The sequence below is a fragment of the Pinus tabuliformis genome, chromosome 6 (assembly GCF_031772625.1).
Source record: "Pinus tabuliformis cultivar Carrire ecotype Pingquan chromosome 6, CPIR1, whole genome shotgun sequence".
NCBI classification, from domain to species: Eukaryota; Viridiplantae; Streptophyta; class Pinopsida; order Pinales; family Pinaceae; genus Pinus; species Pinus tabuliformis.
The window spans coordinates 41,531,100-41,546,234 of NC_142292.1; the positions used below are offsets into that span (position 1 = coordinate 41,531,100).

A 15,135-nucleotide genomic window follows, 5' to 3' on the forward strand; every position below is an offset into this window, starting at 1 on the left:
ATTTCCATTTCTAGTTGTAAGCATATTTCAGTATTTTCCATTAATTAAATGAAGTATTATTAATGCTGCATCTTTGTGTATATGTTTATCTCTGTAATTGGTTGCGTTCCTGTTTAAATCCGGATCAAAATAATTATTAATTTGAATTTGAATTTAATTTTTATTTTTATGTAATTTAACCGAGTCAAAATGTCTACATATCAGGATAAGACATGACAAAACAAGACATGACATTATAACATCTCTTCCATATTAGTCTGGAGAGCGTCTCTCAACAAAATCATTATCTTTAATTATTATAAATAATAATTTAAAAATAAAAAATATCATTATCTTTAAATATTATAAATAAGTTAAATTTTAATTCGATTTTTTTAAATCATTAATAAAAAATACCATAACAACATTTTTTTAATTTTTAATTTTACTTTTTTTATAACTAGATTTACCTTAAGCTAGGATGAACGCATCTATTCAATGGAAAAACAACCTACCCATTTTACACAATGGGACACCTCACTTTCATCGAGAATAAATTGTTTACTCTCAAAAAAGGGGAAGGAATGAAACAATGGATTGCTTAACAATTCTAAACATGTTGGTTGAGCATAAATTTCCCTTAACAGCTACTGCTTTAACCATTTCTTACCAATTGGGAAGTGTCTTAAATGTGTTACACCATAAGGAGCAACAAGCTCAATAGTCTCTTGAGGGTTGTAGGGTTAAAGGTACAAGGAAGTTTACAATCAAGCTCGGCAGTCACTTGAGGGTTGCAGGGTTAAAAGGTACAAGGAAGTTTACAATCGTAGGTGGCATTCATTTTCATACCTCCATTCCACTGGTGAGAAGTGGAGTGGTGTGGTGTGAGCCCTAGCTAAATCTTATGGAGTTTTAGTGCATGTGTATGCATGGCAAAGGACAGTTTATATAATAACACCACGACTATATCTTCTTCTTCTATTCCACCTGTCTCCTTCTCATTTTGTAGTAGAGGAGGAGGAGTAGCAGCAGATACAATGCCTCCCAAGATGAGTCCAGATTCATCCAAGAACGCCCTCAAGCGCACACTTTCGGCAATTCATAGTGTTCTATCTCTTTGTCTCTAACACTTCGTTTTTAGCTTTTACTTCACTGAATCATTTTTATTTCCAATTAATTATTTCGCTCAGTGAAATGAGTCAATATTAGATGTGGTAGATTTGTTATTTCCGCCTCCAGAAGGAATCAAAGTCTCTTTGTTATCAAACTTATGCATTTGAGGTCCTTGTGAATTTGTTAGTTCCCCGAAGTTTGAAAGACGATCTCTTTTTATGGACTTGGCTGTTAAATCCTTAAAATTTTAGCATTAGGTGCTCCCTATTGTCATTGTGGGGCTAGCATGCCTTTATTCAAATATGTGGGTATTACAATCTATTGTAATCGACTTAAAATACTCTAGCGAAAGATCCTTTTAGCGGAGAAGCCATGTGGTATGTATCTCTCAAAAGTCTGTCGGGTCTTGCATCTGATTGCAACCGCCTGAAACAACCCGCATACATAAGCAAGACAACCAACAAGGAACAAAACATGTTACTGACATTTGAACCTTGTTGGTGTATATCACAACCCCTTTGAACCCTTAGGCGAATATCACAACCCCCACTTTACCATAAAACCTAGACAATATTTCATGTAATATTATTTATTGTATGTTGAAGGAATGAGATTAGTGAAGGATAATAAAACTGGACATATGCTAGTGCACAAATTAAATCTAAGTGCATCTAAACAATAAGTTGTCTTATGGATTGGGCCAAAATACCAGGTTATGATACTCAAATATTTTGCTCGTTTTATGTTATGCAATTGGACAGGGTTTGATAATTATGATGAGAGATTATGAACCCAAAACCAAAGTCACATGGTCCAGGTTTGAGTTCCAATTGTACAAGGATGAAATTTGGTTTGAGTTAGAATTTCTCCACAAGATTCATATTAATTTTGTCTCTAAATATATTTTCAAAATATAAGTTATCTTTTATAACATTAACATATTATCAATACTGGTATATTATTTATAACCATAAATAACATTTAATATCACATATAAAATGAAATAAAAAATATATTATAATATAAAAAATATAATTTCTAATTTAAATGTTAAATTATAAAATATGTGATAATATATTCATGATTTGATTAAAACTATAAAATCTTGAATAAATTTTCTTTTTTAAGTTATAAGTTATACACAAACATTAACTTATTAAGCCAACCTTTGGTAAGCCAATTATTAAGCCCTTCCCGGATAAGAACGATAACACCAATGTATGCCCAGTGTTATTCTTCAGAGACGATCTTCCAAGACTAGCACTTTTCCTCATATTCTTCAGAGGCGATCTTCAAAGGCTGGCACTTTTCTCATATTGGAGATTTTTCTGACCTCCATTTGCTCTATTACTTGGACCCTGCATGTTGCATCAGACGGAGGTGCTCAGAAATGGTATCAGATTCACTCTATGCCGCTGGTTAAACCTAGGATTGTAGTGATCTTGTTGGCATTTTTATTGTTTTAGTCATGGATGCCTTTGAATTTTTATTGTTTTGGCCATGGATGCCTTTGAATTTTTAGTGTATTCGAAAATTAGAAAAATGCCCTGTTTTAAGCTAAACAACGATTAATTGTGGTTATGTGCAGAACTATTGTATTTCTTCACACATTGGCTCTTAAATAGTTGCCACTAAGTATTTAACTGCCGCAAATTTCTTGTATTTCTTCATACATCGGCGCTTAAATAGTTGCTACTAAATATCCGCAAATTTCAAGTGATGTATTACTCATCTGGTGGTCATTGCATCAATCATAAGATGTGAGTGTGGCGTATTTTTCTTAGTTAATATTTTTTAACTGAACTGCTTTATTGTTGAGTGCTTCCAAATAGAAGAGATAATAATCTCAATGGTAACTAGTTTTATATTTGCTGGCAATCAACCATGCCAGATGCGAATCTATTATATTTATTGGCATTCTAACATGACAAATGGAAACCTATTATATGTGCTGGCAATCTAACTATTACAGATGGAATTTACTGTATTTACTAGCGAACCAGTAATGACAGCCGGGAATCTATTATATTTGGTAGCAAACAGCAATGACAGCTGTGAATCTATTTGAATTGGTATTTGAGCTTTGTTTTCATTGTTGCGGCCGATCCCTCATAACAGGGATGATCTTCCTTTTTCACTCTTTGCTGGTGTTTAATGTGATATTTTGTTTATTTATTTAACTGGTCTTGTTATCTGGGTCGCGGGTCGTTCTAGATTTTACTATTATTTTGTAAGTATAATTTTACTGTAAAAACCCGCGATATTCATTGCGGTTCGTTTTGCCAATTGGCTTTTTAGAAAATACTTAAAATGGAAAGCTTTTGTTATTATTCCATTAACGGTTAACATAAATGCAATTTATACTATTTAAAAAAATATGACAGTAAATATGGCTTTACTTTAATATAAATAATTTTAATGAATATAATAAGTTATATTAAATTGATGTTATAATACAATAAAATTTTAATAGGCGATGATTATTTTTTATATTAATTACTATTTGATTTGGATGGATATAACTACTTATTCTTATATAAGGAATGAATATATAATGAATATAATTTTAAAAACTCTCATGATTACACAATCCACTATCTCTTTCTATATGATTTGTTTATAAAATATAAACATAATCCTTGAAAGCACCAACCATTTATATTTTAGTGTAAGAATCGTCTTGATAATGGAAACCTATATGATAGCAATGTACTTCCTATCTAAAATGCAATCATTTTAGATCTACTAGGTTTCACTTCAAGTATAATCATGACTAAAAAATAATATGATTTTTAGGATACAGGTAATCTATACAAGTTTAGAACCACCCCTTCAAATCTCATTTCCAACTTGTCTGATAAAGCTTATAATGTCCCAGGAAGCAACGGATTCCCTGAAGGATCAACTCCATATTGGATCAACTCCATATTTTGTTAGTGGCGCCGTTTACCGTCTGAGATGTATCCATCAATGACTGCAGGTCATTTCTGCAATTAGCAACAAAAACCCTCTACAAATGTTGTTCTCTGAAGCGAGGAGCTCAAGCCACTGTTGGGAAGTTGTAGGGTCCAATACGAAATACACCTTTTTTATGGTAATAGTCCACCTGTATCCTCTGGGCTAAACCCTTCCACAGAACCTACCCAGACTACTCCTGGAACTTAACCAACCACCTCATGTAATGTACATTAAATCTTTTGTGTTGAATTGATATTTATGATATGCGCCTTACTGGGATTATATAGAGTCCAAATTCATTTTTATTATAAATTTGAAGTGTGTTTTATCTAATGGCTAGCAATTATATCAAATTGTATACAACATAGAATCCTAATACCTTTTTCCGCAGAGAGATTCCTAACACCTTGGCTAGATATCCTATGCATATAGGAACATAAGATTGTAATTAGGTTGCGATTCTTGAGTTGCCAATGGTTGTCTGATATCACTGTGTACATATGTTTGAAGTTTCAATGTTTTCGTTTTTGTTTGTGTAAAAAAACTCAGATCATTCTATTTCTGCAAACCTCATATTGCAATTCTGATAAATCTGAAATATATTTCCTCAAGTGGATTGTCGGTAGCAATCACATCAAATATTAAAAAAACATAGAGGCCTAACTCCATGGCTGTATATGCTATACTGAAATTAGCCTGTGTTTTTAGCCTGTGTTTTTTGAAGTTGCCGATGATGGTGTCCTTGACTCCTTTATGACTGCGTAGACATTTATTTGACGTGTTAATACCTTGTTTTGGTAAAATTAGTCACACATTAACTTTTGACACCTAAATACTATCATCCATCATGGCTTTCAACACCTAAATATTATCATCCATCATGGCTTTCAACACCAACACGTGGGGTGGAAGCAGGGGAAAACCACACCAAGGGGAAAACCACACCAAGATCAAGAGGTTCACAAAAAATATATGATTGCATTAATCCCTGACGAGGAGGAGGTTGCCATGGTACGGAGACAGTTGAGCAACTATACGCTTAACACTGGTCCATTTGGGAGCATGCATGCAATTAGAGATCGAGAGACTTTTTCTTCTCTTGAGTGGTGGAACATGCATGGAGGGGCTACCCCACTTCTACAGATTTTGGCATTACGGGTGCTATCACAAGTAGTAAACACTTCTTCTGCAGAGAGATGCTGGAGCTCTTATTCTTTCATCCACAGTGTTAAAAGAAACAGGTTGAGTTTAGACCGGGCAGAGAGCTTGGTTTATGTTCATTATAACTTGCGATTGTTGTCCCATTACTATGATGATGCAAAGACTAATAAAGACCTTAAGATTTGGGACAAGAATCCAGAGGAGCCCAATTTGGAGGATGGAGTGTTGCGATTAGAGCAATTAGAGGATGCTCTTATCTAGGTATGCCCATTGTGGTATGAATTTTCCTTATAAAGCATTTATCTAATTCATGTTTTTAATTTTTTTGTTAACTAGTGTTTTTTTTGTATGAATTTTTTAAGCGATTCCAAGATGATGATGATCGTGTTGAGATGCCACCCCCATCTAGTCCCTTGGTTCCTAGGTTCCACGGTTCAACACCAACAGCAGGGGGTTCGTCTTCACCAGTTTCAGTGCCACTGCCACAACTTCCACATGCACCATCTTCTTCATTGCCACCAAGTGGAGCCCCGCCGCCATGTTCTCTTCGTGGTGGAAGGAGGAGAGATTAGTAGATATATTCACAATTTACTACTTTTGTCATAGATTAATCATTAGACTTGTAGGCTTGTGAATTTGAACCTTTTTTGTCTTGGCGGTGACCAAGTGACATATTTTGTAAACATTATTATTTGAATTTTGGACATGAAAAATATTGACAGTTGCTCACTTGCTAGATAAATCATAATATGCTCTATGTTTTATGTTTTATAATATGCTTAAATATTTTATGTTTTATAATATGCTTAAAAATTTGATGTATGTTTGTAATTGCTAGATATAGATGGTTGATGTACATACTAGTAACTACAATGGAATCATGGATGCCATATCTATCTTGATTTATGCAAAAATATGCATGTTTTCATGTCTTCTACAACTAATTTGATATTTGGGATGTTTGTTTTGAGTATAAATGCAAAAAAATATAATATATATAGCAGACGCTTCGCTTCCTAGATTTTTGGAAAATGACGCTTTCACGTCCCCGCTTTAAAAAAACGTCCCCGTTTTATCCCCGCTTCATGCAACATTGGTTCAACCTTCCAGAGAGGATCAAGCACAATGGGAAGCAAAAGTCAGAAAGGTGATCGAGCAAGTGCATAATTTGTCACGAATCTATTTATGCATGCAAAAGCATTTATAAAAAATAAGAAATTATAATATGGTTAATCACCTTCTATTTCCCTCAATCTATTGTTAATTGTTAATGTTTATGAGTTTAACACTTCAAATAAATGTATACAAAGTTATAACAAACATAACCATTGGCAACCTCCACAAACATAAGCTAATTACAAGCCACTAGAGGAAGCTACTTCAGATTTAAAGAAATGCAGAAATTAGACTCAGATCTAAATGGCTCAATAATAATTAATAGCCTAAAAATTGGATTTGCATAAACACGAAGATGCCAGATGCCAGTTATATTATTAAAAACAGCCATCAATACTTCAAACAAATTTACACAAGTCGAAACAAACACACCCATTCACAACCTTACAAATGTTTAGCTAATTACAATCACAAATTTCTATTTGCATAGAATATCCAACAACTTTATAAGAATTTTAAATTGTACACAACTTGATTCAGTTGCTACCCACTAGCCACCAGACAAAACAGACTTCAGATTTATCAGAAGGAGAAAAAAAAATGGACTTTTTCTAGATGCTCCAGCAATAATCAACAAATTTGAAGTGGAGTTTGTACGTTCACAATGTGCAATGTTGCACGAAGCGGGGACGTTTTTTGGAAGTGGGGACGCGGAAGCGTCATTTTCCAAAAATCTAGGAAGTGAAGCGCCTACTATATATATATATATTTTTATATTTTTTTGCATTTATACTCAAAACAAACATCCCGAATACCAAATTAGTTGTAGAAGACATGAAAACATGCATATTTTTGCATAAATCAAGATAGATATAACATCCATTGTACATTAATGATTAATTATTCAAGCATCAACCATTTAGATGCATCAACCATCTAGAATCTAGATTCTTCTCCTCTTATCTAGCCTTTGCCTCTACCTCGATTGTCTAGGGATATTAGTCAACATTGCCCAATTTGATCAAACTACCTAATTCAAAACTTAAAATATGGTAGAAAAAGCTTAACATGCTTGATCGATGATTTTGACTTGATTGAAAGGTAATTTTTTGCTAAGGGTGTGCTGCGTGACAAAGTAGTTCAACAATTAACACCACCAACACTAGGGTACATATAGGGCTTGGTGCTCTTGATTAAATGCTAATCGCATACCTTCATACTTGATATAATCTAATGAAATGCCACAATCCCATTGATCCTGAATTCCTGAAAACTGTTAAGTCTGCTGAATTTTGAATAGGATATGAAATTTTATTTTCTCCATATGAAGTCCAATGAGGCTGGAACCACTCTCAAACATCCTGAATCATTTCATGGTAATGTTAAAAATTTAAGTAAAAGGATGAAAATGAAAAATAAAGGAGAATGTGTCACAAAAATAAAGGAGAATGTGTCACTTTTACTTTAAGAATTTAACATTACCATGAGGGAGCATCTGCTATATTTATATTTTTTTTTGCCTTCATTCGTCACCCTAACCCAAGGTGGACCCACCCCCAACAAGCAAACTCACCTAAAATAAAAAAAAAATTGAAAAAAAAAAACGATTTTCTAAACGCTTTTCCAGAAGCGTACGCTTTCTCCTCCGAAGCGCCATGCTTTTGACGCCCGAAGCGTCGTACGAAGCGCGCTTCCGTACCACGCTTCCGAATTTCCAGGAAGCGGCAAAAAATTCGGAAGCGGCGCTTCCGGCCAAGCTTCCTAGGCGCTTCCGTACGGGACGCGCTTCGGGGCTTGGAACCGGGGGGGCGCTTCGTGCAACATTGGAGAGGAGAGTTGATTTCCTGCTCTAAAAAGTTTACGTTTTTGCATCATGTTGTAAGAGTGTTGGTCCTTCACCCAATTAGACCAGATCCCATAATTAATCCTTAGGGTGACAAGATTCCAACTCTGATACTACTATAATATGCTAGGGAAATTATTGCACTTCAGCTTTAGGGTTCGACGAATTTTTGTGTGTGCGCTGTTATAGATTATTCCATACAAATACAATAAACATAACTGCTCCTTCAATACGTAATGAATCATACAACTTAAGGATGTTGCACAATCAAGTTAATAGTACTTCAATAGCCTAGTATAGTTCCCAAATAATTTAGTGTTACCTTAATATGTCAACAATCTAGTACGATTTCCAACCGCTTCCAATTTATTCTTGAATAAGCAGAGCTAGTTACTAAGTGTAGCCTACTTCTAATTAGAACTACACTAACTATCTTCAAACTAAATTGACTAGTCGACTTTAGGGCCGAATTCTTATTCTATTGCAGATCTGTGCAAACTGTAATTAAACTCTAGGATGACTGGACTCTGTCTCGTTTCAGGGCTCTTCTAGCGTCGTTCCCAATACCAACGATGATTTACTTCTTAGACCTTTGTTGTCACAATTTGAGCCTTAGGGATCCCTTTAGAGGGTGACGTCAACCCAAATTATTTTTGGCCCACTGTAGATGTAACCCCTTGCAACAAGGCGACTGGCACAAGGTGTCAATTTGCTATCTGTTTTTTCTCACGGTTGAATCGATCTGTCACAGGTGCCCACAACTCCAATCTAGAGGATCTCGCTCAATCTCAAGGCCTTTGGTTACTAGCTGAGATACTTAAGAATTTTTGGCCTGTGATAGGGCTTGATCTATCACATTATTACTTTAGACTGATGAGAATCCTTAATTGCAATTTTTCAAGAGCCTTGGCCTGTCCTACTATTATTTCAAGGAGCTCGTTCTAGTTCAACCACATAGCACTTCACTTCTCGAAACATAGCACGTCGCTTAACCTCAGGGTATGCAGCCTGCTTCAGAGGTAATATTCTAACTTGCCACAGAGAAGATCAAATGGTTCCGTCTTGTTCTGTCTTGGATTCTGCTAGGGTTTGACGAAAAACAAACTTTCAGGATCTCAGGAGGAGACTCAAATTAGCTTGCTTCAGAAGAGATTTACTTGACTTATTAATCCTCTTTTGACCATAACCTTTTCAATAACCTGTGCCAAAATAAGGTAGAAAATAGGAAAATAAAGAGGAATTCAGATTATAACCTTCAACTAATTGAAAATTGAAAGGACCTTTACTAGCATTGCACCTCCCTCAACTTTTTCATCAATATTCAACAACCACACCTATAATATTAAGGCTTCTTTGGAAAGCTTATCTACTTTTTGGTTTAGTCCTCTGTATACATGTGTAATGTACCAAAGCTAGCAAATGCTAACACAATCCACGCATATTAAAAGTTTTCTTTGATGTATTTCGTCAAATACTTATTGCACTTTCTTTTATTCAAACACTTTGTGGACAAAATAGTAAACATTTGCAATAGAGAAATATGAGAGGCAAACAAATATTTTATTAACTTGATTTGAAGGTTTACAATGCACAACTCAATTTGCTGAATCTTATTATAATTCTGGCAATAATGGATCAAATTGGCTTGTGAGGAAAAGATGATCTTCGCCCAACAAATGCACTGGAACTTCAACAATTTCGCCCTCCTTGCTCAATGGTTCATCCTCCAAAATATGATAAGCTCGGATCCCTCGAATAACTCGACCCTTCTAAAAATAAACCCGTCTTCCAAGTGAACTTGACCCTTCAAGAAGATGATCTTGGTCCTGGATAAATTTGAATCTCCATTGGACAAATTCGACCTCAAATAAATCTGGAAGTGGTAAGCAATTTTGTCCTCCAAGTAAGAAGAACTTGGCCTCAAGAAAGGTGGTCTCGGCCCTCCAAGAAGAATATGTACTTAGCCTCCAAGGTAATAGGCTCTCGGACTCCCCAAAAATTATGAATTTGGCCTGCTAAGGGAGATGGAACATGACCTCCAAGAATAGAGATGAATCTCGACCTCCTTGGAACTTGATTTCCCAATAAATTCGACCCCCTGGAATAAGAACTCGACCTACTCCAATATCGCTTGCGATTTGCACAATTAGAAAACCTATATGATTTCCCCACAAGCCAACTAGGGTGGCACTTGAAATCCACCGAAATCAGTTGAGAACTAGCTAGAGTGGCACTCGTAGTCCACTAAAACTAGTTAGAGAGCTTTTCTTGAAACTTTCGTGATAGACTTGCTGGAACCCCAATCAATCATCTAGAAGTAATCACGAATCATAATGATGAGAGGATGGCCTCCTTTCTCCTTTTTTAAGATTTATGGATCTTCTCCAATCTTCTAGAACCTCTTTTTTATTATTTTATTGATGAAGTCACTTATTTTTCATCAAGTGACTATTGCCCCTTTTTATTTAATAATAATATCAAAGTGAAGTTGGGCAAAACTCCTTTGTCCCCTCAACAATTTCCCCTCCTTGCTAGCCTAAAGGAGACAATCATGCAAGTGGGAATGATGCCTCCAAGCTCAAGTAAATGGGGACATTACATGTTGGAAGGAGACATTTGAAAATTGAGCCCTTACCTCTCCAATTTTATTTATGATCGGATTTAGTAATATGTTTTCCAACTTGTAATTTCCTTTTTCCCGTTGGTTTTCTAGTGATGTGATGACTAGAATAGTTTTTCAAAACTGATAACTACTTCACTTGATGCAAGTTACTTCTTCTTTATACTTTAGTCAACAAGTAGCTGTACATGAAAAACGTCAACCAATAATTTCTTCAACAAGAGCAGTGAATAGAGATCATAGTAGACAATGAGCAATAAACAATAAGCAAGAGACAAGAAACACCAAGATTAGGTTCACAGCCAGGGCAAAACCCAGGAGGGGAAAACCCAAAATTCTTTCATTATGAGAGAGATGTTGTCCTTCAATAGTACATCAACAAACTAACAATAAGATAGCTAATCAAAATCTGCACAAATAATGAGAGATAAAGATTCTACTTGTGCCCAGAGGTTTGCACAAGGAGGTCGAAAAAATAGGTATGAAGTCACTATGATGGGAAGCCAAAGATTCCATTGTAATCCAACGAACAATCCATAATATATGTCCAAAAGAACCTCGGTTAACTTTAGAATGGTGTCACAAAAAGAGAGCGAGCCTCTTTGTAATTTTAGGGCCACAAAAACATCAACAAAACAGAGGTATAGATGTTCCCACGTCATTGTATCAACGAACCTTTAAATATAATCCAACGCGCACTCAAAAAGATCCTTATACTCCTCTTCGCACTTGAGAATATACTTTGAAATAGATTTTGATTGGAGACCAAATAGTTGAGTTTTTTTTGGTGAGTGAAATGAGAGTCATCGACCTCTTATTAATAGGCTTCATAAGAGGGGTAATTAGCAATAGAGGGCTGACATAAATATTTTCTTGAGGCGGACTTGAAGAACTGATTTAGTAGATTTGTAAAGTTAGGATGGGCCGACTTGTGGATGTTTAAATTTCATTTCTTCATGATTTGATAAAAAAATGCCGACCATAGCTACCTTGTAATTCAACACTCCCTTTTAGCTAGGGAGGTAGTTTTTCATTTTCTCTCAAGATTCATCTTCTTGATCAGTCCATAGGTCTCATGGTCCACAACCTAAGGAAGAGAACACAATCCAAGTTTCTCTCTCTCAAACTCATCATAAGGAAAGATACATAACTTCCATCTCCTAGCATCTCCCGGACAACGAAGTCCCTCCGTACACAACCTACAGGAGGAATCATCAATACATCTCTTGGACAACAATGTCTCTCGGCACACAACTTACAAGAGGAATCATCAATACATGTCCCGGACAACAATGTCTCTTGATGCACAGCCTATGGGAGGAATCATCAATACATCCCCTAGACAACAATGTCTCTTGGCACACAGCCTACGGGAGGAATCATGAATACATCTCCCGGACAACAATGTCTCTCGGCTCACAACCTACGGGAGGAATCATGAATACATCTCTCGGACAACAATGTCTCTCGGCACAGAACCTACAGGAGGAATCATCAATACATCTCTCGGACCAGTGTTGCGGGGGAGAGCCTGCCCCCCCCACGAACCTGCTCCCAATTCGTGCTCCGCTCAGGGGCTACTCGGGAGCTAGTTGGGAGCGCTCTCCCTTTAAAAAAAAACGCTCCTTGGTTTTTAGGGAGCGATTAGGGGAGCTCTCTAGTCTTTTTTGCAATAACATTCCAAATGCAATTTTTTTCAAAGAAACAATAATTTTTGAGTGGGGCAGCCTAATGATCAAGCCTATGGCCCTAGTATTGATATGCGATTCATGGTAATGTTAAATTCTTAAAGTAAAAGTGACATTCTCCTTGATCTTCATTTTCATCCTTACTTAAATTTTTAACATTAACTTGAAATGACTTAGGATGTTTGAGAGTGGTTTTGACCTCATTGGATTTCATATGGAGAAAGTAGAATTTTAGATCTCATTCAAAATCGAGCTGACTTATCAGTTTTTCAGGATTTCAGGATTGGGGGATTGCAATGTTTCCATCGGATTTTGTCATGTATTAGGTAGGGTATGGAACTCGTATTTAATCAAGAGCACCAATCCCTCTATGTACCTTGATGTTAGTGACATTGGTTGTCGAACTCCTCTATCATGACCCTACTAAAAATGTACCCATCACTCAAACAAAATCTTGACTTGACATGCTATGTTTTTTCTATCTTATGTTAATGCTTAGAGGGTGATATTAATGACAAAAATCCCTATACAGATCCAGAGGTAATGACAAAGATACTTCTGGATATTAATGCTTAGAGGGTGATATTAATGACAAAGATCATGATTTTCCAACAAGACTAAAAAATTAGACATTTCTCGTGGCGGCAAGAGGCCAAGCATTAGCAATAGATAATAGATTTACTTGTCTTTTCTAGTTTCTAGTAGTTTTTATAACTGTTGACTCTTTCATATTTATTATGATATTTTTTGTAAACAATATATGACAATTTAAGTTTGAAGTTTGAAGTTGGCAATTATAACTCACTGGTAATGAATTATGAATATGATGCTTCGTGAAAGTTGAAAGTTGTTTCATTTCATTTTATAACATTTCATTTCATGTTAGATATTATTTGTTGTAATGGTTACACTTAGCTTACAAGTACAACTTTGGTGATCAATGATGATAAATGTTATATATTGAATTTTGAAAGCTTGAAACTTTAAGATTGATGAATCATGAGACTCAATATGTTGTATGTTACTAACTTGTGGACATGGTTGTTGAAGATTATAACTTCTAGATGATTGTTGTTATATGGTTCAACCTATGTTTTTATGCTTTTTATATCTAATTCATCAATCTACATGCTTTTGTTGACATATATGCATCAAAATATAAAAAATATAAAAAATTATATATTATATAAAAAATCGCTCCCAAACCGGGAGCTTCTAAAAATGTCGCTCCCGCTCCTACTCTTCGTTTTCGCTCCCGCTCCCAAGTAACTTTGTCCCGGACAACAATGTCTCTTGGCACACAGCCTATGGGAGGAATCATCAATACATCTCCCAGACAATAATGTCTCTCGGCACGCAACCTACAGAAGGAATCATCAATACATATCATGGACAACAATGTCTCTCGGCACACAACCTACAAGAGGAATCATAATATGATGCTTATGTAATCAGTGCTTCCTCTTCTAGGGGATTCTCATTCATTCCAATTTCTTCATATAAACATCAACAACTAGTTCATCATAAAAAATGTAACCATTGTGAATAACATTCAATTGTTTGTTCAACTTCTACCAGGGCTTCTCTCGGAAGCAAACATCAACAACTATCAATAGACATTAATAAACCCTCACAATGGCTTATCGCAGAGGCAATCATTGGCAACCATAGTATAGTCCAGTAGACAATAAGTGACTTCTCATAGAAACAGGCATCAACAACCATAGCAGAATCCAACAGACCATAATCAAATCCATCAGATAACAACAAACCAATCAATGAATCAACCAAGTCAACATTAGAGTCGTGCAGCTTCTTCAAATCATTCATCAGGAAGATATTGATGGACATGTAGTCTACTGTGCCAAGGATATCACCAGGTTCATGCCTCAAAAGCAACTCCCTCTTACACAAAAATCACGGGCCCATTTTTAGCATATCTAAATCAACATCAGTCTTCAAAGCTTTTAGTCACTTTCATGAGAACGAGCTTCAATCAGGCTAATCTTGTCTACTCCCTTTGAGTACAAATCCTATCAAAAGTCTTCTTGTCACATTGTTCTTTTGTCATTTCAATGATTGCCACCTTGGCAGTCTTCGTTATGTACCTGCAGTCCTCATTAGGAGGTTATCAAAGAACACAAATAACCAAGCAAACCATTCATAATGAAATAATTAATAGAAATAATGAAGATAATACTTATCTTTTGAGAGTATGTTAGCTCCCTCTTGATCCTAGCCTTCTTAGACCGAGTCAATCTCATCACACCAGCATCATCAAAGAGTTTACATCATCGTCATCCATATCATCATCTACATCATTATCATCATCAAGGAGTCCACATCATCAATGAGTCCATGTCATCAACAAATCCTTATTATCATCATCAACGAGTTCACATTATCATCATCAACGAGTCCATGTGATCAACGAGTCCATGTCATCCATGAATCCATGTCATCAACAGGTCCATGTCATAAATGAATCCATGTCGTCAATGAGTCCATGTCATCAATGAATCCATGTCATCCATGAATCCATGTCATCAATAGGTCCATGTCATAAATGAATCCATGTCATCAACGAGTCCATGCTATCATCAAGGAGTTCTCATCATCATCAAGGAGTTCACAAAGTCCAAGTCATCAAGGAATCT

At 35.8% G+C, this 15,135-nt stretch overlaps 1 protein-coding gene across 3 annotated transcripts in view; it reads left to right on the top strand.

Annotated features, from left to right (window-relative positions):
• Window positions 1-2,258: 2,258 nt before the first annotated feature.
• LOC149257122 (protein EIN6 ENHANCER-like) overlaps window positions 2,259-15,135 on the top strand; it is a 116,921-nt gene continuing 104,044 nt past the window's right edge. The window contains exon 1 of one of the 3 annotated variants that reach the window (XM_089413622.1): window positions 2,259-2,485. In XM_089413622.1, coding sequence (XP_089269748.1) covers window positions 2,483-2,485 — 3 coding nt within the window. In that variant the 5' untranslated portion in view covers window positions 2,259-2,482. Of the gene's footprint in view, window positions 2,486-8,595; window positions 9,190-15,135 lie in introns of those variants that run through there. The other 2 variants (XM_089413619.1, XM_089413624.1) reach the window with 2 other exon arrangements.